The 22,722-nt window shown below is 42.9% G+C and overlaps 1 protein-coding gene across 3 annotated transcripts in view; it reads right to left on the bottom strand.

The window, feature by feature from the left end:
* B4GALNT1 (beta-1,4-N-acetyl-galactosaminyltransferase 1) overlaps nucleotides 1–22,722 on the bottom strand; it is a 273,680-nt gene that overhangs the window by 82,110 nt on the left and 168,848 nt on the right. For all 3 annotated transcript variants that reach the window (XM_073576800.1, XM_073576801.1, XM_073576799.1), the window contains one exon: nucleotides 2,421–2,527. In XM_073576800.1, coding sequence (XP_073432901.1) covers nucleotides 2,421–2,527 — 107 coding nt within the window. The remainder of the gene's footprint in view (nucleotides 1–2,420; nucleotides 2,528–22,722) is intronic.

Genomic DNA, 22,722 nt, shown 5'->3' with positions numbered 1-22,722 from the left:
AGGGTACGTCATAAGCAGAAGGAAGAGGCAAAAGCATAGTCAGGTAATGTTCTGAGGTCAGAGTACCGTGAGGATAACGGATCAGAGCTGAATAAGTTAAACAGGCGGATTGTCAAAACAAAGTCCAATGTCAGGCAACAGATCAAGCAAATAGAACGCAAGGCACAGGAGAGAACAAAGCACAAACCTCACAATATGAATGTATGTCTGGCAGTGTTCTGGGAAACTCAGCTCAGTTAAGAAGCATGGCCATTATTTGGAAAAATGAACACATGAGACAGCCAACGCCCCGCAGTCACAGATTGGCTAGCCGAGCTGTCAATAAACACACCAACAGCTTAGCACACCCCTGAATCAGACTGGATGGCCATGCTGTCAGTAACTGCATCCCAGACACCCTGAGGGGTGGAACTATAACAACTGAGTGGTGGCATGATGTGACCGCTCAGCCCTGCATCCAGGATACACTGCGCTGAGCGTGAAAACGCAGTTTCAGTGACCAGCGTTGAAGTCATTGAGGTTACCACCTGACACACGAAACTGCATTCCCACGCTCTGCTCAATGGATTATTGATGGACAGGTGAGTATGAGTTTGCTTATTTATTTTTATAGAATAAATGGGTAAAAAAGTGTCAGGGCGTTTTAATGACTTTTTTGTGTGTATTTTTTTTTACTTAAACTTATGGGGTTAGTAATGGGGGCGTCTTATGCCAACAATGGTTTTGCCTCCAAGTATTAATTCTTGTTTGACAGAGGGATCAAATACGATACTTATTTCTCACTTCAAAATACAAATAAATTTATAGGTAAAATAGGAAATGACACTAGCACCCTCAATAATAAAGGGAGAGCATATAATTAAGGATACAAAGCAGCAGACAAACTTGGGATTTTGCGTGTGAAATCCAATGAGCAAACCAAACAGGAATATAGAGTACGTTATGTTTGTCGCGCTAATCCTCATAATAGTCACTCTGAGATGACAAATAAGTGACCAAAAAATATGCGTTGTTGCCAGTGAGTGAACAACATTATTATGCCAGGTAAAACCTCAATATGTTCTGTACTTGCTCTGCTAGTTGAGGAGTAAATGCTCAAAATTGCAAAAACACAGTGATTAGCACAGGGAATAACTGCAACATTTAATTGAGGAAACTATATTCAGAGAAGCAGCTCTAGTGGTCCATTGCACAGAGAATGCAATGATCAATGTAAATCCCCCTCAATGTGCATGCAGGGCTAGAAAGTAGATAGTATTACCACAAGCCTGGGCCCCATTGATAAATGGGAAAAAGAACTTATGAGAGAGGGATGAATTGTGGATAGGCAGGTAAAATGTTAGATGAAGCCCATGTGGCTTTTCTTACCCTGCTTGCAATCTTTCCCTGTTCCCTGTTTTAATTGCCCTATTCTTATAGGTGTATTATTAGCATTTATTAGTTCCATTACCCTCCACACGGTGAGCTAATTAAAGGCAGTTTACTGGTTTATCACTGCAAGTATGAACACCAATCTGATTTTCTGGTGACTCTGCGTCCATTGCAGCAATACTGTGCAAAAGTGTACTTTGGTTGTAATAATTTGATATAGAGTGCCAAGGGCGGCTATTTTGCACCTTGTTCATTAATTATTACAGAATATTACCTTATACAAGAGGCCTTATACTCATTACAGTAGGGTAAACACCTGTGGGTATATTCTATTCTGTCTGCATGCTTAATCAGGTTGAGGACTCTTTATTATTGCACTTTTGTGTTTTTGTCTTTCATGTCGTCTGATTTTTTTTTTTCAAGTTCTCTGACTTCCTTCCTGCCTACGCCTTTGGTTACCGCGTTCCTGTGTGGTTTCTGACTTCAGCTTGTTTTGCACCATCCTTCTGTCTCATCTCTAGGCTCCTGCATTACCCTCCGGTTACCGATCTCAGTTTGTCTGACCTCGCTACCAGCTCCGCCGGCTCCTGTGCTCATTTTTCTCTCCCGCACCAGAGTTAGCTTCACCTCCGGCCACTCCCCTGGTGGTCATGTGTGTCAGGTCCTGCTCTCGTGCGGCTCGCACTTAGCTGCGGCTGCACACGCTGACTTTAGATTGCTATGCCTATTTTTTTCTTGGGTCTTGTCTATGAAATGGCTACACTGAAAATGTGCTCCTATACATTGCACATATACCAACTTATGCTCTGGCTCATTTACGGCTCTGGTTTTATTGTTGCTTCATTGTTAAATGGAGTTAAAAAACATTGAAAATGCCAATAAAAAAGACATCACAAAAAAATATAAAACAAAACAATAAAAAAGACACTTCAGAATAAAAGTTTGTATTTCCTAAAGTGTCTTCCTCTTGTAAATGTCTGCATGTTCCCCCCGACCGAAATAAATTTTGTGTGCACGTAGCCTTAAAGAACAGAAAAACTGCCACACACCTGGTATGAGTATTGTCTTTAGTGGACGGACTTCCACCCCTTGAAAAGGGTACTGCAATGGAGAATTTGCTTCTGCAATAATAATCTTGTCTGCTGGACTATATGACCTGATGGAGGAAATGGAAGAAAAGTGTTGACACATTAGGGAAATCTCATATATATTGTTTAGGTTTTTTTTGCATGGAACACTGCAGCCAGATGTTAGCTGGAAGCCAATAATGAAATACAAAACACATTACCTACAATATATTTTTTGTCTAGCTTTTGTCTTCACTTTGAGTGAATTTTTAGCCCATGGGGGTTTTTTTTCATTGTGTTTTCCAAATGTAAAAATGCCTTTAAAAAGGCATGGTAAAAATGACCTTAAAAAAATCACTCAAGAGGCATGAAGTGCAAATTTTACAAGCTCATAAAATAGAATTTGTAAAAATAGTTTGAAGGAAGGCCTATGTTAAGCTCACATCTTACGTGTATTGATGAATGAATTTCTGCAATGGATTTGCAGCTTACATTACCAAGGGTCTGCATGCAGCTTTGAATCATTAAAGGGAACCTGTCACCATGAAAATGCAGTCCAATCTGCAGGCACTAAGTTATAGAGCGGGAGGAGCTGAGCAGATCGATATATGGCTTTGTGGTAAAACATTCAGTATAACCTGCATTTTTATCATTTACCGTAAATACTTCAGGAAAAAAGGAAAAACAGTACTCATTACCTTAACCCCTTCACTACCAAGGGTGGTTTGCACGTTAACTACCGGGCCAATTTTTACAATTCTGACCGTCCCTTTATGAGGTCATAACTCTGGAACGCTTCCATGGATCCCGGTGATTCTGACACTGTTTTCTCGTGACATATTGTACTTCATGTTAGTGGTAAAATTGCATTCAAATAACTTGCGTTTATTTGTGAAAAAAACGGAAATTTGGCGAAAATTTTGAAAATTTTGCCATGCCGCGTTTGGAGAGCCCCTGATGTACCTAAACAGTGGAAACCCCCCAAGTGACCCCATTTTGGAAACTAGACCCCCCAAGGAACTTATCTAGATATGTGGTGAGAACTTTGAACCCACAAGGGCTTCACAGAAGTTTATAACGTACATGATTAAAAAATCATATTTTTTCCACAAAAATGATCTTTTCACCCCCAATTTTTATTTTTCCAAGGGTAACAGGACCATAAAAGTTATTGTGCAATTTGTCCTGAGTACGCTGATACCCCATATGTGGGTGTAAATGACTATTTGGGCGCATAGCAGAGCTCGGAAGGGAAGCAGCGCCATTTGACGTTTTTGGCTAGAATTGAGATCGGACACCATGTCGCGATTGGAAAACCCCTGATGTACCAAAACACTAGAAACCCCCCACAAATGACACCATTTTGGAAACTAGACCCCCCAAGGAACTTATCTAGATGTGTGGTGAGCACTTTGAACCCCCCAGTGCTTCACTGAAGTTTATAACGTCCGGGCGTATTTTTTCCACAAACATCATCTTTTAGTCCCCATTTTTTTATTTTCCCAAGGGTAACAGGAGAATTTGGACCCCAAACGTTGTTGTCCAATTTGTCCTGAGTACGCTGACACCCCATATGTGGGAGAAAACTACTGTATGGACACACGTCAGGGCTCGGAAGGGAAGTAGTGACGTTTTGGAATGCAGACTTTGATGGAATGGTCTGTGGGTGTCATGTTGCCTTTGGAGAGCCCCTAATGTACCTAAACAGTGAAAACCCCCCACAAATGATCCCATTTTGGAAACTAGACCCCCTGAGGAACTTATCTAGATGTGTGGTGAACACTTTGAACCCCCAAGGGCTTCACAGAAGTTTATAATGCCCAGGCATGAAAATAAAAAAATCGTATTTTTTCCACAAACATGATCAATTAGTCCCCAATTTTTTTATTTTCCCAAGGGTAACAGGAGAAATTGGACCCCAAAAGTTGTTGTCCAATTTGTCCTGAGTACGCTGATACCTCATATGTGGGAGAAAACTACTGTATGGGCACACATCAGGGCTCGGAAGGGAAGTAGTGACGTACTGGAATGCAGACTTTGATGGCATGGTCTGAGGGTGTCATGTTGCTTTTGGAGAGCCCCTGATGTACCTAAACAGTGGAAACTCCCCACAAGTGACCCCATTTTGGAAACTAGACCCCCTAATGAACTTATCTAGATGTGTGGTGAGCACTTTGAACCCCCCAGTGCTTCACAGAAGTTTATAACGACCGGGCGTGAAAATAAAAATATCGTATTTTTTCAACAAACATCATCTTTTAGTCCCCAATTTTTTTATTTTCCCAAGGGTAACAGGAGAAATTGGACCCCAAAAGTTGTTGTCCAATTTGTCCTGAGTACGCTGATACCTCATATGTGGGAGAAAACTACTGTATGGGCACACGTCGGGGCTCGGAAGGGAAGTAGTGACGTTTTGGAATGCAGACTTTGATGGATTGGTCTGCGGGTGTCATGTGCGTTTGGAGAGCCCCTGATGTACCTAAACTATTGAAACTCCCCACAAGTGACCCCATTTTGGAAACTAGACCCCCCACGGAGCTTATCTAGATGTGTGGAGAGCACTTTGAACCCCCAAGTGCTTCACAGAAGTTTATAACGCCTGGGCGTGAAAATAAAAAAAACATTTTTTTCCGCAAAATTATATTTTTGCCCCCAATTTTTTATTTTCCTAAGGGTAACAGGAGAAATTGGACCCCAAAAGTTGTTTTGTAATATGTCCTGAGTAGGCTGATACCCTACATGTGGGGGTAAAACACTGTTTGGGCGCATGGCAGAGCTTGGAAGGGAAGGAGCACCATTTGACTTTTTCAACGCAGAATTGGCTGGAATTGAGATCAGACGCCATGTTGCCTTTGGAGAGCACCTGATGTGCCCAAACAGTGGAAACCCCCCAATTATAACTCCAACCCTAACCTCAACACACCCCTAACCCTAATCTGAGCCCTAGCCCTAACCCTAGCCCTAACACTAGCCCTAACCCTAACCCTAACCCTACCCGGAAAATGGAAATAAATACATTTTCTTTTAGTTTTATTACTTTTCCCTAACTAAGGGGGTGATAACGGGGGGTTTGATTTACTATTTATGGCGGTTTTTATGTTTGGCGGCTGTCACACGCTAAAAGACGCTTTTTATTGTAAAAGTAGTTTTTGCATCACCACATATTGAGAGCTATAATTTTTCCGTATTTTGACCCACCGAGTCATGTGAGGTCTTATTTTTTGCGGGACGAGTTGACGTTTTTATTGGTACCATTTTCGGGCACGTGACTTTTTTGATTGCTTTTTATTCCGATTTTTGGGACGCAGAATGAACAAAAACCAGCATTTCATGAATTTCTTTTGGGGGGGGTGCGTTTACACCGTTCCGCGTGCGGTAAAATTGATAAAGCGGTTTTATTCTTCGGGTCAGTACGGTTACAGCGATACCTCATTTAGGTCGTTTTTTTATGTTTTGTCGGTTTTTTGCAATGAAAACAATTTTATATAAAAAATAATTATTTTTGTATCGCTTTATTCTGCGAGCTATAACTTTTTTATTTTTTTGCGGATGATGCTGTATGGGGGCTCACTTTTTGCGGGACAAGATGACGTTTTCAGCGGTACCATGGATATTTATATGTGTCTTTTTGATCGCGTGTTATTGCACTTTTTGTTTGGTGGTATGATAATAAATCATTATTTTTTGCTTCGTTTTTTATTTTTATTTTTTAAGGGGTTCGCTAAAGGGGTTAACTAATGGGACAGTTTTATAGGGCAGGTCATTACGGACGCGGCGATACCAAATATGTGTACTTTTATTGTTTTTGTTTTTTTTTATTTTGAAAAAATGGATTTATTGGGGAATATTTTTTTTTTTTTTTTACTAATTTATTTAGCGATTTTTTTAAATTATTTTTAACACTTTTTTTTTTTTTTTTTTTTTTTTTTTACTTTATTACCTTGTTCCAGGTGGGACATCACTGTCCTGTGACAGATCGCTGATCTGTCACATCACAGATCACTGTGACAGATCAGCGATCTGTCACAGGCACTGCTGCAGACTTCCTCATGCCTGCGCTTTGCAGGCACTGAGGAAGCCAGCTTCCTCAGGCCCCCGAAGGCCCCCGTCGCCATCTTGGATTCGGGGGCCTGGAGGAAAGGAGCCCCCCGCAGCAGCGCTGCACATTGCGCTGCTGTGGGGGGCTCAGGGAAGCACGGAGGGAGCCCCCTCCCTGCCGATGCTTCCCTTTAACCCCCGGTACACCGCGATCGCGTTTGATCGCGGTGTGCAAGGGGTTAACGTGTCGGGGGCGGTCCGTGACCGCCCCTGACACATTGTGCCGGGTGTCAGCTATGATAATTAGCTGACACCCGGCCGCGATCAGCGGCGCTCACCACGTGGGCGCCGCTGATCATGGTGATGTAATATTCCGTCCATGGTAATTAGGTCCATGGTCACATGGACGGAATATTACGTCAATTGTAGGTAAGGGGTTAAAAAATAAAAAGTTCTTTATTCCAATTTACAGGGAAATAAGTGCAGCAAGCAGGGAAAAGCTGTGGAATAAAGAATTTTCTATTTTTTTATTCTCAAAATGCATACATTGCACACAACAATGTATTTCTATCAATATAATATTCCTGTAGTCAGAGCCTGCAGCACAGATCAAGTACACAAAATTCTCCCTTCTATATCAAGACTAGAGATGAGCGAACCTTTCAAGGTTCTGTTCGGTTTGCCGAACATCCCGATGTTCGACAAACAGTTCAACGTTCATAAAATTCAATGGGAACCAAAAAAACCCCAAACATATACACAACACCTTAAAGGGTGATAAAAAGCTTCCCAAACAGCTAAAATTAGAGGCAGACACCATGAAAAGAAAGTGGCATCAATTGACCCATAGTAGAAATTTGCTAATGGCACAGCAGCAGTCAGCCATGGGCCACGCACTCATTAGGTATCAGGGTAGGGGCCAGCATTTACAGCTTTGAAATGAAGCTTCAATGAATACCTGGTAGTTAAGGGAGCGGCGTAAGCATTCTTTAGGGTGTGTGCAAACGCTGCAGATTCTGCTGTGGATTGATCAGCGTGGATTTTGCAAAATCCGCAGGTAAATCCGCAGGTCAAAAGACCTGTGGTTTATCTGCGGATTAGCCTGCGGTTTTGCCCTGCGGCTTATCACCTCTACAATGGAGGAGATGGTAAACCGCAGCGGAATCCGCAGAAAGAATTGACATGTCAATTCTTTCTGCGGATTAGAAACTGCAGCAAATCCGCGCGGAAAAATCCACACCGTCTGCATTGCGTTTCCTTTTTCCGTAGGATATTATGGTACTGTACAGTTGTGGATACGCAGGGCCAAAACTGCTGCGGATCCGCAGCAGAATCCGCAGCGTGTGCACACACCTTTACTGGGAGCCCTGATGCCTCATGTAACAGCTCCAATTTTTTTTCCCAGACACACTCAGATGGCACGAACGTAAGTTTCATAGAGTACTATTGGTAGAAACATGTAAGGAATGTAACACAGGTAGTTGACTGATCAATTGAACCACAGTAGCCCATTTTATATTGGCACAGAAGCAATCAGCTATGGGACATGCATGAGGTAATACGGTCTGGGCCAGTATTTACAGCTTTGAATTGAAGATTCAATGAAGACCTGGTGGTTAAGAGAACAGAGTAAGCCTTCTTTGCTGTTATCCCTGATGCCTCATCTAACAACTCCAATTTTCTCTTTTCCCAGCCACACTCAGATGGCACAAACATTAGTTTCATTGGTAGAAAAATGTAAGGTTAGTAGCACAGGTAGTTGAGTGAAAGTGCAGACCTGCCTGTCTGGGAGCCACACTTCACCAGGCAGCACACATGAAGGAGACCCAACTTTTGTCAAACAAACTATTGTCACACCCCATTAAAGTGATTCATTTTCCACAGTGTAGAAACAGTATAATAGGCCTCTGTCACACCTTCCACTACAGGCAATCCACCAGATGGAGACCCAACTTCGAGACTCCACATTTCAAAAAAATTGTTTGTAACAGCAACAGCAATATCAACTACAGACTAAGAAGACAAAACAAAGGTGGCACAGACTGCAATAATATGAGATCAATGCATGACACTAAAAACGAGACCATCGCCCATTCTGCGAATGGGGTGCAAAACTCATTGGAGATCCATGACTTGTTCATTTTGATAAAAGTAAGGTGGTTTACACTTTCAGGGGACATACGGATGCACTTTTCCATCGGGACACCACTAGCAGCCCTGAAGACACGTTCTGAGATAATGCTGGCTGCTGGGCATGACAAACCCTCCAAGGTGTGACAGGCAAGCTCAGAACACTCTTCATTTTTGAAGACAAAAATGCAAAAGGGTCCAAATTCCCCCTGATGGCATAGATAATGAACTCAAGATTCTCCTGCACCATAATCTCCAGTTGTTCACAGACTTGTACTCTGCTGATGCACGTGCTGGTCCAAAAAATGTGTGAAATGACTCACAGAAATTGCTTATACCACTTACACTGCTGCTGCTAATGTGTTTGTGATGACGTCTTGATATTTCCAGGGTTGGACGTCTTGAACTGCGATGCTCACTGTGTGCCTCACTGCTGTCTTGGGGAAAACCACTCTTAAGATTGTCTACAAGCATGTTTCGGTACTCCAGCATGCGCGTGTCCCTTTCCAGGGGGTGAAGCATCTGACTAAATTTACTCTTTTACCATGGATCTCTCAGAATGGCAATCCAGTAGTCAGCACTTTTTCCAACCCTAAGAATACGGACATCATGTTGAAGATAGTGCAGCAAGAAGGCACTCATGTGTTGGGTGCTTCATTGAGGTCTAAGTTCATGGTGTGTTGGTGGCAGGGTAACAGTCAAAGTTGCTTCCTCCTTTCCCTTCTGCCAACCATGGACAACAGAGAAGGAATCATTATCCTCTTCATCTCCTGACTGTTGCGCGTCCATTACCTCTTCCTCCTCGTCCTCATCCATTTGTTCCTCAGCTCCTGCACCTTTACAATTTGTCTGGTACCATGACCCCCCTCGATCGTTGTAATGCACCCTTCCATGGCACCCACTTGTGTGACAACAGTCCAGAAATTAGAAATATTGTTATCACTTCTGCATTATCCTCTGCTTCCACCTCTTCCTCTGGGACTACCACCACCTCATGCAAATTATTTGAATTGTAATCCAGCATGTAGATGACCGGAAGAGTGATGCTGATGACATCGTCAGTGCTAACTATCTTAGTAGCCATTTCGAAACTGTGCAGAAGGGTGCAGAGGTCCTTCCTCTGTGCCCACTCTGCAAGCGTGGTTTGCACTATGTCCGTACTGCGTTGGCACAGGCTATGCAAAAGGACATCCTGCACCAGTGCACGTCATTGATGCAACATGTGCAGAGTGGAATTTCACTGTGACAGAATATTGCAAATCAAATGGTTAACCGTTAGGCAAAAAGACCTTTGTAGTGATGCAAGTTGATGACCTGCGGGGTGCAATTGTCGGACATGAGCAGCGACCATGGTTTCTGCAGCAGTGCATTCAGGCCAGAATAGTGGCTGAGAAATTGCTGTATCACCAGGTTAAGGATGTGAGCTATGCAAGGCACATGTGTGAGTTTTCCCCAGTGCAGGGCCGCCACCAGGTTTGCACCATTATCACACAGAGCCTTCTCTGGCTTCAGGTTCAGTGAAAAAAGCCATTGATCCAACTCAGGCTGGAAAGCTGTCCACAACTCTTGAGCTGTGTGACTGCGATTTCCAAGGCATATTAATTTTAACACTGATTGATTGCGGTTAGACATGACTACGCAGTATGGAACTGGGGGGAGCATTCTATCTGCACTGTTGCAATGTGTTTCTCATTAAGGGAGAGGTTCAGGGCACAGGTGTAGGCCCTAGAGGTGGTGAAGGAGCCAGAAACCGTGGGGGAAGTGTTAGATACAGAGGTTTGTCCCGCAAGCCTTGGGAATGCCTAAATTTGTGGAGCAGACCCTTGACCGCCTGCCCCTACCCTACAGTCATTAGAGTCACCTAGTGCCTAGTCAGTGAGATGTAATGCCCATGCCCATGTTTGCTCGTCCAGGTGTCACTGGTGAAATGCACCCTGGCAGACATAGATTATTTTTAGGAAACAGGTGATGTTTGCGACATGCTGGTGTAGCAGAGGCACAGCTTTCTTAGAGAAGTAATGGCAACTGGGCAACTGGTACTGGGGGACTGAGACAGCCATGAACTTTCAGAAACCGTCTGTATCCACAACGTGGAAAGGCAGCATTTCCATGACCAACAGATTGGAGATGGTGCAATTAAAGCTCTTAGCATTGACATGTGTAGGAGGAAACATTATTTTACGTTACAACTGTGAGACCGAGGGCTGGCTTCTGTGCTGCGAGGGTGGGGTAGCGTGAACAGGACAAACTGCTGGTCTGTGAGGGAGGTTCAGGCGGAGATGTTATGGTCAAAACCAAACAGACATAGAAGGTACCAAGCAGAATCCAAAGCAATATCGAGAGAACAGACCAAGTCATACACAGAGAATCAAGCAACCAGAACACAGCACAAACACACTCAGGGCTCACCACACAATGCCAAGGGCGAAAGTATAACTGACGGGGGATGGGAGCTTCCTGAGGCTATAAGAAGCTTTCCCAGAACCAATGAGAGGCCACCATAATAGGTCCCAGGTGTGCAGATGAAATACTTGTGGCATACATGTGGTAACTGAGTGCTGCATTAGTACCACATGTACCGGCGCCAGAGAAGCAGGGGTACAGTTAGCACTGTTCCCTGGCACTGGGTGCTGAAGACGGCTCTCATCATTCACCCCTGCTATGCCATCGAGCAGGGGAGAATGATGAGTTATATTCAAGTTATAGCTGTGAATGAAGGCGGCGGCTCATGGGACTACTACTCCCATCAGCATACACATGCTGCCTCTAATTACAGTGAGAGCAGGTGGTGGCTGATGGGAGTATAAATTAAAAAAAACGCATGGGTTCCCATGTATTTTTGATAACCAGCCATGCAAAACTGGCACCTGCTTGCTGCAGCCCTCAGCTATCTGAGTTAGCAATGCTGGTTATCAAGACTAGAGGGGTTTCCAAACTGTTTTTTTTTAACTATTTAAATAATTTTAAAAAAAGAGTCCCCCCCCATTTCTGACAATCAGCCTTGCTAAAGCAGACAGCTGGGAGCTTGTATTCTCAGGCTGGTAAAGTGCCATGGATATGGACTCCCCTGCCTTAAAAAATAGCAGTCCGCAGCCGCCCAGAAAAAGCACATCTATTAGATGCGCCAATTTTGGCATGTTGCCCAGCTCTTCCCACTTGCCCTGTAGTAGTGGCAAGTGGGGTAGTATTTGTGGAGTTGATGTCATCTTTGTATTCACTGGTGAGTGGTGACATCAAGTCCACAGGTTGGTAATGGAGATGTGGCGCCCCTGAGGGTTCAGTCGCCACAGAGGTACTGCACCTCCTCCTGAGGTGTGGTGCCCCACCATTCAGGTAAGGTGGAGACACCTGACCACACTCCAACACCTGCACCCCACACCACAAAGTAGTGTAGCAAAGTACCTTTGGCGGCTCCCTGCTTGGAGTGTAGCATAGCACCCCTTGGTGGCTCCCTCCTTGGAACACAAAACGTGCTGGGAGGTGGGTGGAGTTTAGTTCACATAAAAGAGCGAGAAGAGTTGAGGCAGTGATTCATTCAGTGAGTGAGGATGTAGAAGGATAGAGTGTGAGACAGAGAAGATCCCCGGGAGAGGGAGGGAAGAAGGAAGTGCTGCAGCAGGCCACAGTGATCTGGGTCTGCTGGCTGTTATGAATGAGTTACCGTAGGAGGCAAAAACAGAAATACTAGCTAAGTCCTGAAAACCAGAGAAGTTGGCAGCTATCGGATTGCAGACCCCTGAACCTAACAACAACTAGCAGTAGCCGTGGGGGGTTCCTACGGTGCCCTAGACCCCTCGAACTACATAGCCTAAAGACAGAAAGGGAAATCTAAACTGCCCCAGAGCAGACCCCAAAGCAATAGGCAGCCCCCAACATATAATGACGGTGAAGCAAGATGAAAAAACACTCACACAGATAGAAAGATAGGCTGAGCAAATGATGGGGCCCAATCTAACTAAATAGGACAGAATAGAAAAGCTGCTGTCTGCAATCCGCCAAAACCCTCTCAAAAACAAGAGCCAACAGACTGATAGGGAAAAAAGCCCTGAAGATGCTAGGCTTCAAAAAGACTATATCAGTACTCAGGTATTTTCTGAAGACAGAGCAAAAAGGAATTCAGCTCACCCAGCAGGGGAAGGCAGAAATCCAGAAAAACAAGGCAAAACAAAACCAAAACACAAATGCAAAAAACAGAGCAGTAAACTTAGCTTTTGAGGAGCAGGAATCAGACTGGTCTCCTAGAATCCCTCAGAGAAATCACCCGTAAGGCAGAAGGGTGTCGGCTGCCTTATATCCAGTCAGCAATTCCAGTAACCCAGTCATCATCATTCTGCTCAGGTGCTTTGTAATCAGCCTCACTACCTTCCTTCACCAGAAGAGGGAGTTCATCAGGCCTCAATGGTGAAGGGGAAAATGAACTCACAACAGCTGGCACAGGAAAGAGACAGAGAAAGGAAGCTTGATTCTCCAGTGGAAAGAAGGATTAGCACGGAACGTAAGGAGAATAAGAGAACAAGGACCACGGTTAGAGGAGAACCCTTTTCAAGTTCTAAGCACAAGGCCGGGGCCTGGTCCCCGAGGTTGTATGGATACTAATGGTCCTGCAGCAGACACCGGAGGAATAGAAGTAGTGACCACTTTATTCCCACACAAGACTTGGGGGCACAACAGCAACATAAGAGAGAGCCGGGACTTAGTAGCAAGGAGTCCCCGAAAGCAGGCTACAGCTGTCTGCCGTACAAGTAGAGTTCGTAGGAACATCTGATAGGAGGAACTCCAGTGTAACTTAGTACTAGGAGTACTTCATTCAAAGGTGCTATAAGAGGAGACGTTCAGAAAAGGCAGATATGTTGGCGGAGTGTTGGTAAGGAGTACTTCATCTTGCCTGGAAGTTGGCTGAGCTCCTGACCCGGAGGACACGGCACGCATGCGGGCACCTGTACCTGCAACAGACTGTGAGTAAAGCTTTGGAACTAAATGCCCTGATGTCCTCCACTTATTCCTGCGACAACCTGCCCAGCACTGCTACATCCCTTGCGCTTGACTCTACACCATCTACGTGTCACTTCACCTACACTGCCCTGGGACTACAGCCCTGCCTGTGGAGGGCTATAACATCATTGCTGCACCATACCATCTGTCCCAGAGGATCTCAATCAATCAATCAAATTTATTATCGCCAAGTACATATTACATATATACAAGGAATTCTTTGTGGCAAAGAGGCAACATAATATATAACAACAGATACAACAAGTAACATCTAACAAGACAGATATAGTATATAGTCTACACATGACGATTTAATTGTTGAACAGAGAGTGGATAGAAGCTGTTCATATGGCGGTTGGTGCTGCATTTGGGGACTCTGAAGCGACGTCCTGAAGGGAGTAGTTGGAATGAGGAGTGTCCCGGGTGAGAGGGATCGGATGAAATTTTCTCTTATCATAAAGATCCTGGATTTTAGGCAGGGGGGAACCTATAATTATCTCTGCTGTTCTGAAAGTCCTTTGTAAGCGGGGTTTGTCATGCGCAGTGGCTCCCCCATACCAGACTATCAGAGAGGAACAAATCACAGATCTGATGACAGCATTAAAGAATAAGATCAGCAGATTCTTAGACAAACCATATCTTTTCAACTGACGCAGGAAGAACATCCTCTGTTGTGCTTTTCTTATAACAGCATCCACGTTTTTCCCCCATTTAAGATCATGAGAGATGATAACACCAAGGAATTTGGATCTGTCTGCAGCATTGGCTTAAGGGCCTGTCACACTAAGCGATATCGCTAGCAATATCGCTATCACGTCCCTGGTTTTTGCGATGTTATAGTGATATCGCTAGCGATATCGCTATGTCTGATACTTACTTCCGACCTCTCCCCCGCTGGTTATTGCTGATCGCGCGAGAACGTCCTGGACCGTTTTTCGTCGTCAGCTTCCTACTGGGCTTCCTGTGGAGAGACGAACGTGGACGCGGGCGGGAGGACATCAGGATCGCCTAGTGTGACAGGTAAGTAATGACCCCCGACCCCTGCGATGTCGCTGGTGAGATCTGCCTGTGTGTCAGCTCACTAGCGACCACTTAGCTGTATTTGTATAATGTATAATGTCTTAATGTATTTACATGCCTTACGTGCCCCAGTTTTATAAGTGCCTGTAGTCTTAGAGTCCAGACAATTACCCTCAAGTTTAGATTTAACAAAATGGCTATGAACAAGGCAGCCTTTTAAGTTTCTGCCCCTCCTATACGTAACCGTAGGTCTGCCTGACAGCAGATTCTGAAGAGCCCTATCTGCTTTAAAAATTCCCCATAGGTCCCTGAAGATCTCACAAATTTCATTGTTACAATTATCAAAGGTACCAATGAGACGAATCTGGTTGGTGATCACCTTTCTAATTTTAGGAACCAACAAGGGTTCACTGTTTTGCAAGGAGCATGCCTGGGGAATAATACAGACCTACAGCACTCACATTATCAATATATCATTATATTTAAGTGAATACATTTATAATATGATCACTGCCTATAATAATAATTGATCAACTGTTCCATGTCTGTATAGGGAGTTTATTTAGTCAGCTATGGGAGTCAATGTCTCAACAATTAGACTGACTAATTAAATAAGTAATACAGGACTCACTTGTTATTCTAACGCTGTATCTCTGGTACTGTGAGACAATTGCTCTTTATTGATTTATGTAAATATTATATATTCTATGTCCTGTTGTGTTAAAAAAGTGACTCTTCAGAGAGTGTTATACTACACCTGATGAAGAGACCTGAGTAGTCTCGAAACCTTGATATTTATTAACATCTTTTCAGTTAGCCATTAAAAGGTATCAAAAACTCAGGATGCTCAAATCTTAACATTTTTCAGCTTCTACTATAGTTTAGTCCTATTTTTTCCATAAAATTGCTAAATAATTTGTTTAGAATTTTGGAGGAGTGGGAGGGGTGTAGCCCCAGGAATCAAAGCAAAAAAAGCATAAAACAACAGGAAACTTGGCAGAAATGGTATATGGGGATGTTTGGGGGCATTATCCTTGAGCATTTATGGCAAAACTAGTAACTGAGCCAAGGTAGTGGATAACCTCTTTAATTAAAATCTTAAAATCAAACGTTACTGTCAAATAAATGATGATTAGTATGTCAGCTATAAAATATGCATAAAAAACTGTATCTACATAACAATAACATTTCTTTTTTCTAAACATTTAAAGGCAGCCTGTCATGTCCAGTATTTAGGGCAATCTGCAGGTAAATGGCATTAAAACAATGTTAGGCTGCTTTCCTGGAGCATCAGCTACAGGGACAAAATGTATTTATATCCTCCCTGTAGCTGCTAGCTTCCAGTCATCAGGTCAATGCAGGGAGCGGCTACAGTCATCACTCACTATACAGTGAGCGTGTATCGCTCCCTGGCACACTGATTGAACATCTACTCTGCATACATACACTGTACACATACGCTGCAGAGCAGGCTGTCATGATTAGAGCGGCTGCTCCAGTAAGGCAGCCTAACTTAATTTTAGGATTTTGCTACCTGAAAATTAATACTATATCTGCAGGAAAGTGGCATTTCTGAATAGGTTCCCTTTAATGTCAATCTTGCAAAATGTTCCATTCATTAATTACATTTCTGTTTCAGGTAAATGTTCTGCAGCATCAGCAGTCACATGAAAAGCTCCTGCCGTAGTATAATAAAACAATGAGTCAGAATTAAGAAGAAATTAGTCAGTGCTGTGCGCTCACTCTCGCTAACCGCTCCTCACTCATTGCATGCCAGAATGGTATCAGGTAAAACGATTTCTGAACCTTGTCCCCTGAACCTTTAAGAATATCCCAGCTAGGAAGTCATAAGATACTGGCATAGAGTCAAAATGTGAACGGAAAAACCTATTCACCCTCTGAGATAACTGACTAGCAGGATCGTTGTTTTTTTTCTAATACAATGCATTCATATTGAAGAACGTATTGTTGAAATTGCCTTGGATCAATGTCTGACTAATGGGGTCCAACTATGGTTGGTTGAGGTCAGCAGCTCAGTGCCATTCAACTTCAATAAGATGGGACTGAGTTGTATCTGCGCCTTGTAAGGTTGTGTTCAAACAAGAGTATGAAAAATCATCCGTTTTTCATCCAGAAAAAAAAGTCAGTTTTTCTTCAGTATTCTCACCCGTATGCCATTTTTTCTATCTCTCTTTGGTACCTGTATGGCATCCATTTTAGTACATCAATAATTTACAAATTATACAAAGACAAAAAGTTGCCTATCTTAAAAGGATTGTCAACCGAGTATAAACACATTAAGTTCGATTCATAAAAGCTTTTGTGGCTGGAGTAAAAAGCTTTGAAAAGTCGCACAATTTTTGCGCATCTGGCGGCTGCACTAAAGTAATGCGAGTTTTAGCGTTCTCACGCCATTTTCACCATTTCCAACAAAGTAGGTGGGGCAAGGGAGTGGCAACTGCCGCTTGCGAAATTTATGACGCGTGGCGGCATTTGGTACACAGCAAATATTACTCCAGCAGGGACTGGAGTAGGATTCGTAGCGAGGCTGTACACTGAAGTGTACACCACTTGTCTGTTGCTCATGATTTATGAGGAGCGTCTGACTTCAGCCGAATACCTCATCAAGGCTGGTGTGAACAATGCCGGCCTCGATGAATCGGGCCCATTGAGCAGATCTGCTATACACAGACCCCCATTCAGTGTGTCGCCTTTGCTGCCAAGTGCTGCAGAACACTTTCTATTCTATATAACTGATGTTCTGCAATAACAGGCAGTGTTTTAAACGGATGCCATCCAGGTGGTGTCCATATTGCATGTATTTTCTATGTACATGCATTGAACTGCATAAGTGAGTCTTTTCCCAAAAATGACTAAGACTAATGCATGCTCTGATATTATCCATATGGACTGTTGGTCCATGAGGAAAAACGTTCATGTCAACTAACACATTGAATAACATTGGTCTGGGTGCTGTCCATGGGCGGTTTGTTTTCCACCTTGACAGCTATAGGACCGAAAATACTCTTAGGCAATGAAGTTGACATGTCACTTGATGGAGTCAGAGATTAAATCAGCCTCATCTTTCCCATATTAATGGCTTATCCTAAGAATATGCAAAGTATTTAAGTGGGTTTTATATGTCGTAGACTGCATGAAACATATGGCACAATACAGCACTCATAGTAACATAGTTTTGAAGGCTGAAGGAAGACCTTATGTCCATCTAGTTCAGCCTATTTTGAGTGCAGCTGTTCTGCATTGTTGATCCTGGGGAAGGCAAAAATCCACAGAGTAGAAGCCAATTTTCTCAATAGGGAAACAAATTCCTTCCCCTAATCTGGGTCAACCATCTACCTATAATATTCTGTTATTCGTAACCTTCTGTTACTCACAAGAAAAGCATCCATTCCTTTCTTAAATTCATTCAGTGAGTTGGCCATCACCTCAGGAAGAGAATTCCAGAGCCTCACTGCTCTTACCGTGAAGAACCCTCTTCTATGCTGGTGCAGAAATTGTCTTTCCTCCAAACGAAGAGAATGCCCCCTTGTTCTTGTCACAGTCCTTGGTACAAACAGTTCATTGGAGAGATCTCTGTATTCCTCTCTGATATACTTGTACATATATATTAAGTCTCCCCTAAGTCTTCTCTTTTTTAGAGTAAATAGACCTAATTTTGATAACCTTTTGATAACTCAGATTGAATGTACAAACTAAAATTTTGTTTCCACAGTTTTGTTTACACAAATGATTCCACTGTTTTCTAAGGGTAAATTTGGCAACTATTTTTTGCATAAATTTACACTGAAATGCGCACTATTCACACACCCCAATCAAATATATGTAAAGAAGTGTATCCTTTCGTTATGTTCCAAGTTTCGCCCACATAGTCATAAAAACTTTCGTAAAACAGATATAAAATGTTACATTACTGGGACCAAGATTTTAACAGTCCCAATCAAAGACTGTAAAAATATATGTAAAAATAGAAATAAGCCGCAGTCATGGTTTTCCTGAGAAGCGAGCATGGAAACATTAATCAGAGTGACTGACTCATATGTGTAGTAACACTGTGGTGCTGTGCTTTGTTGAGGCTGGGGGACAGTTTTGCTTTGAGCGGGATCACTTCTGCTCACGCACAGCTTATTGTGGATTCTAGGTTGCATCTGAACCACACAAAAAAATATATTCATATACGGACGACATGAGGCTGTGAGTTCTAAAATCTTGGGACAAATTTGCTGTTAAACTGGAAAACATGCATATAACTATGAGTGCCGATAATGTAATGCATACCACATAAAAACAGTCGGTGCTATGTGCAATTTTTTTAATTATTTTTTTATGTCCAAATTAAAAGAAAACAGTGTGCCCCACCAGATCCATGACTATTGGATGAATACTGCTAGGTCTCATTCACAACCAGTTTTCATCAGGGCACTCCACCTGATTTTCATCCATTTTACATTTGTGTTTTTTCTTACTATCATTGTGTCATCAGTTTTTTTTCAGCTGCAAAAAAAGGATGAAGGTTTCCCAGCTTCTCTTACAAATTAGAAAGTGAAAAATGCACTGGTATGCAACACGGATGGCATCTGTGTGCTGTCCGTTTTTTTCACAGACCCATTGACTTGAATCAGTCATGTTAATACACAAAACAGATCACAATTGGACATGCCTCCATTTTTATTTGCTTACTGATGATCTGGAAAAAAAATGTGCATATGAAAAGGCTCATAGAATGTAATGGGTATGTTATGTGTTCTCTCTGGACACCATAGGACACCATGAAAAATCACATGGAACTAGCAAGCACAAAATACAGTTCTGTATTGCACAGCATTTTAAGTTGTGAAATGCATATGGGCATATGTTTTTAAGATACTAATGTGAAAAAAGTTGATCCTGTGGATTCCTACGTGTTTGATCCTATGTTCTGCGGAGATATAGGGCACAATTAAAATCGCCTGGGAGCGACTTGAGTCCCTCTCCGCTATCAAATTAAGGCCGGAGTCACACTTGCGAGAAACTCACACGAGTCTCGCGTCTCAATACCCGGCACTGCCGCCGGCACTCGGGACCGGAGTGTGCGGCTGCATGTATTTCTATGCAGCTGGGCGCTCCGGTCCGAGTGCCGGCGGCAGTGCCTGGTGTTGAGATGCGAGACTCATGCGAGTTCCTCGCAAGTGTGACCCCGGCCTAACACAAATGTTTGGCTGAATTTGGAGTGCGTATTTGTTTGGAAGTCAGAAGAGGTAAGCAAAAAGAAACTATATCAATACAAAGCTAAAGTTTTATTTTTTTCATCCTAAGCATTTAATATTACAGCAATGACCACAGTCCTTCAACAGAACTGACAAGTCCTATCACCCATAACCTGCTTCTCTACTATTACCAATTAAAAGCTTTCTCACCTGCTATTCAAATCACAACCTCATGATCTGTCCACTTGACCCTAACCCATGTCTTCAACCTATCACTAACTGCTGGCATCTTTTCTTCTTCTTTTAAAGGTAATCTGTCAGTAGGGTTAACCCTTCTAAGCCGTCTATAGGGAATGTTGGTCATAGGAAGCTGAATAAAATGTTACCATGATATCTGTAATCTGATGTCTTATTCAAGAGAAATCCACATTTTTCTTAATATTTAAATGAGCAGTTAAGATCTATGAGGAGAACATTGATCTGTATGAGAATCTGCAAGCCAGAGTTTTTTCATTAAAGTGTGGAGTCAACAGTGTGAGAAATGTAACTATCACACTGAACTTTGTCTCATAACAAACATATTTGCTACAGCTTTCACAGCTTCAGCTGTATTGTAACCCTGCCTGCCTGTCAGATGGAAGATGAAGCTGAGAGGACCCTGCAGATGTGTCAGTTATAATCACACACAGCTCTGCAGAGAGCAGCCATTACACATCACACTAGTAACCGTCATTTGCTGTGTAGGTTACATACACATGTGGTCAAAATTGTTGATACCCCTCGTTTAATGACAGAAAAACCCACAATGGTCACAGAAATAACTTAAATCTGACAAAAGTAATAACAAATCAAAAATCTATGAAAATGAACAAATGAAAGTCAGACAATGCTTGCCAACCATGCTTCCACAGAATTAAAAAAAAAATAAAACTCATGAAATAGGCCTGGACAGAAATGACGGTACCCTTAACTTAATATTTTGCTGCACAACCTTTTGAGGCAATCACTGCAATCAAACGATTCCTGTAACTGTCAATGAGACTTCTGCACCTCTTGACAGGTATTTTGGCCCAATCCTCAAGAGGAAACTGCTCCAGTTGTCTCATGTTTGAAGGTTGCATTTTCCAGACGGCATGTTACAGCTCTTTCCAAAGATGCTCAATAGGATTTAGGTCAGGACTCATAGAAGGCCACTTCAGAATAGTCCAATGTTTTCCTCTTAGCCATTCTTGGGTGTATTTAGCTCTGTGTTTTGGGTCATTATCCTGTTGCAAGACCCATGACCTGCACCTGAGACCAAGCTTTCTGACACTGGGCAGCACATTTCTCTCTAGAATCTCTTGATAGTCTTTAGATTTCTTTGTACCCTGCACAGATTCTAGACACCCTGTTCCAGATGCAGCAAAACAGCCCCAGAACATAACAGAGCCTCCTCTATGTTTCACAGTAGGGACAGTGTTCTTTTCTTGATATGATTCATTTTTCCATTTGTGAACATAGAGCTGATGTGCCTTGCCAAAAAGTTCAATTTTTGTCTCATCTATCCATAGGACATTCTCCCAGAAGCTTTGAGGCTTGTCAACATGTAGTTTGGCAAATTCCAGTCTGGCTTTTTATGATTTTTTCCAGCGATGGTGTCCTCCTTGGTCATCTCCCATGATGTCCACTTTGGCTCATACAACGACGGATAGTGAGATCTGACACTGATGTTCTTTGAGCTTGAAGTTCACCTTTAATCTGTTTAGAAGTTTTTCTGGGCTCTTTTGTTACCATTCGTATTATCTGTCTCTTTGATTTGTCATTAATTTTCCTCCTGCGGTCACGTCCAGGGAGGTTGGCTACAGTCCCATGGAGCTTCAATTTCTGAATAATATGTGCAACTGTAGTCACAGGAACATCAAGCTGCTTGGAGATGGCCTTATAACTTTTACCTTTAACATGTTTGTCTATAATTTTCTTTCTAATCTCCTGAGACAACTCTTTCCTTCGCTTCCTCTGGTCCATGTTGAGTGTGATACACACCATGTTACCAAACAGCACTGTGAGTATCTGTAGCCCTCTATACAGGCTGACCCACTGATTCCAAGATTGTAGACACCTGTGATGCTAATTAGTGGACACACCTTGATTTAACATGTGCCTTTTGTCACATTATTTTCAGGGGTACCATTATTTCTGTCCAGCCTGATTTCATGAGTTTTATTTTTTTTTAAACACATTTCTATGCAGTTTGGGGCATTCTCAGGGCAATCAAAACGGGCCCCCACATAGTATGATGTCTCCTCATGCAGAATTACAGATGATGCCCTTTCATACAGTAAAAAAGCACATGACAGATTATTGAGGTTCCCTCAAATTATTAACTTGGTGACTTTCCTGTGAAAGGCCAGGTCTCACTAAACTGCAAAGGACTATTAAGGCTCATAGTTCGAATAACGGCCTCAGGTTTAAACTGTGACACAATCACTATCCTTTATTTGGTCACTGGTTTACGCCTGCATTTACTAAGAACAGTAGCTTCTGTCAGCCAGCTGTCCATTTGTGTTTGTGGACTGGCTCTCCCTCTACCCCAGGTGTCATGATCTGACAGTTTTAAATCACTGGGTGAACTTTTTTTACTTTGGCAAGTTTCCAAGGTGTCTTGACTGTCCCCGGTGGTGGTTAGTGGTATTGCACTTTAGGTTTTTGTGCACTTAATTAGGGATCAGGTGTGACACCCAATAAAGGTGTGCTCAGGGTGTGTAATCACTGCTGTTGATACTGATTCATTCACTCTGAGTTTGTGAGAGCCTGGTGAAAGGATGGAGCTGGTGAGGAGTCCTGCGCAGCTTAGCCAGGGGGGACGTGTTTCAGCTATGGTGTCTGGACGAAGGGCTGGCATGGCGTGGTGGGGTCGCAGT

This window comes from Dendrobates tinctorius, unplaced genomic scaffold, assembly GCF_039654945.1.
Source record: "Dendrobates tinctorius isolate UK_male_01 unplaced genomic scaffold, ASM3965494v1 ptg000051l, whole genome shotgun sequence".
NCBI classification, from domain to species: Eukaryota; Metazoa; Chordata; class Amphibia; order Anura; family Dendrobatidae; genus Dendrobates; species Dendrobates tinctorius.
The sequence above is the reverse complement of the archived record's forward strand: the minus strand, read 5'-3'. Positions and strand labels throughout refer to the sequence as shown.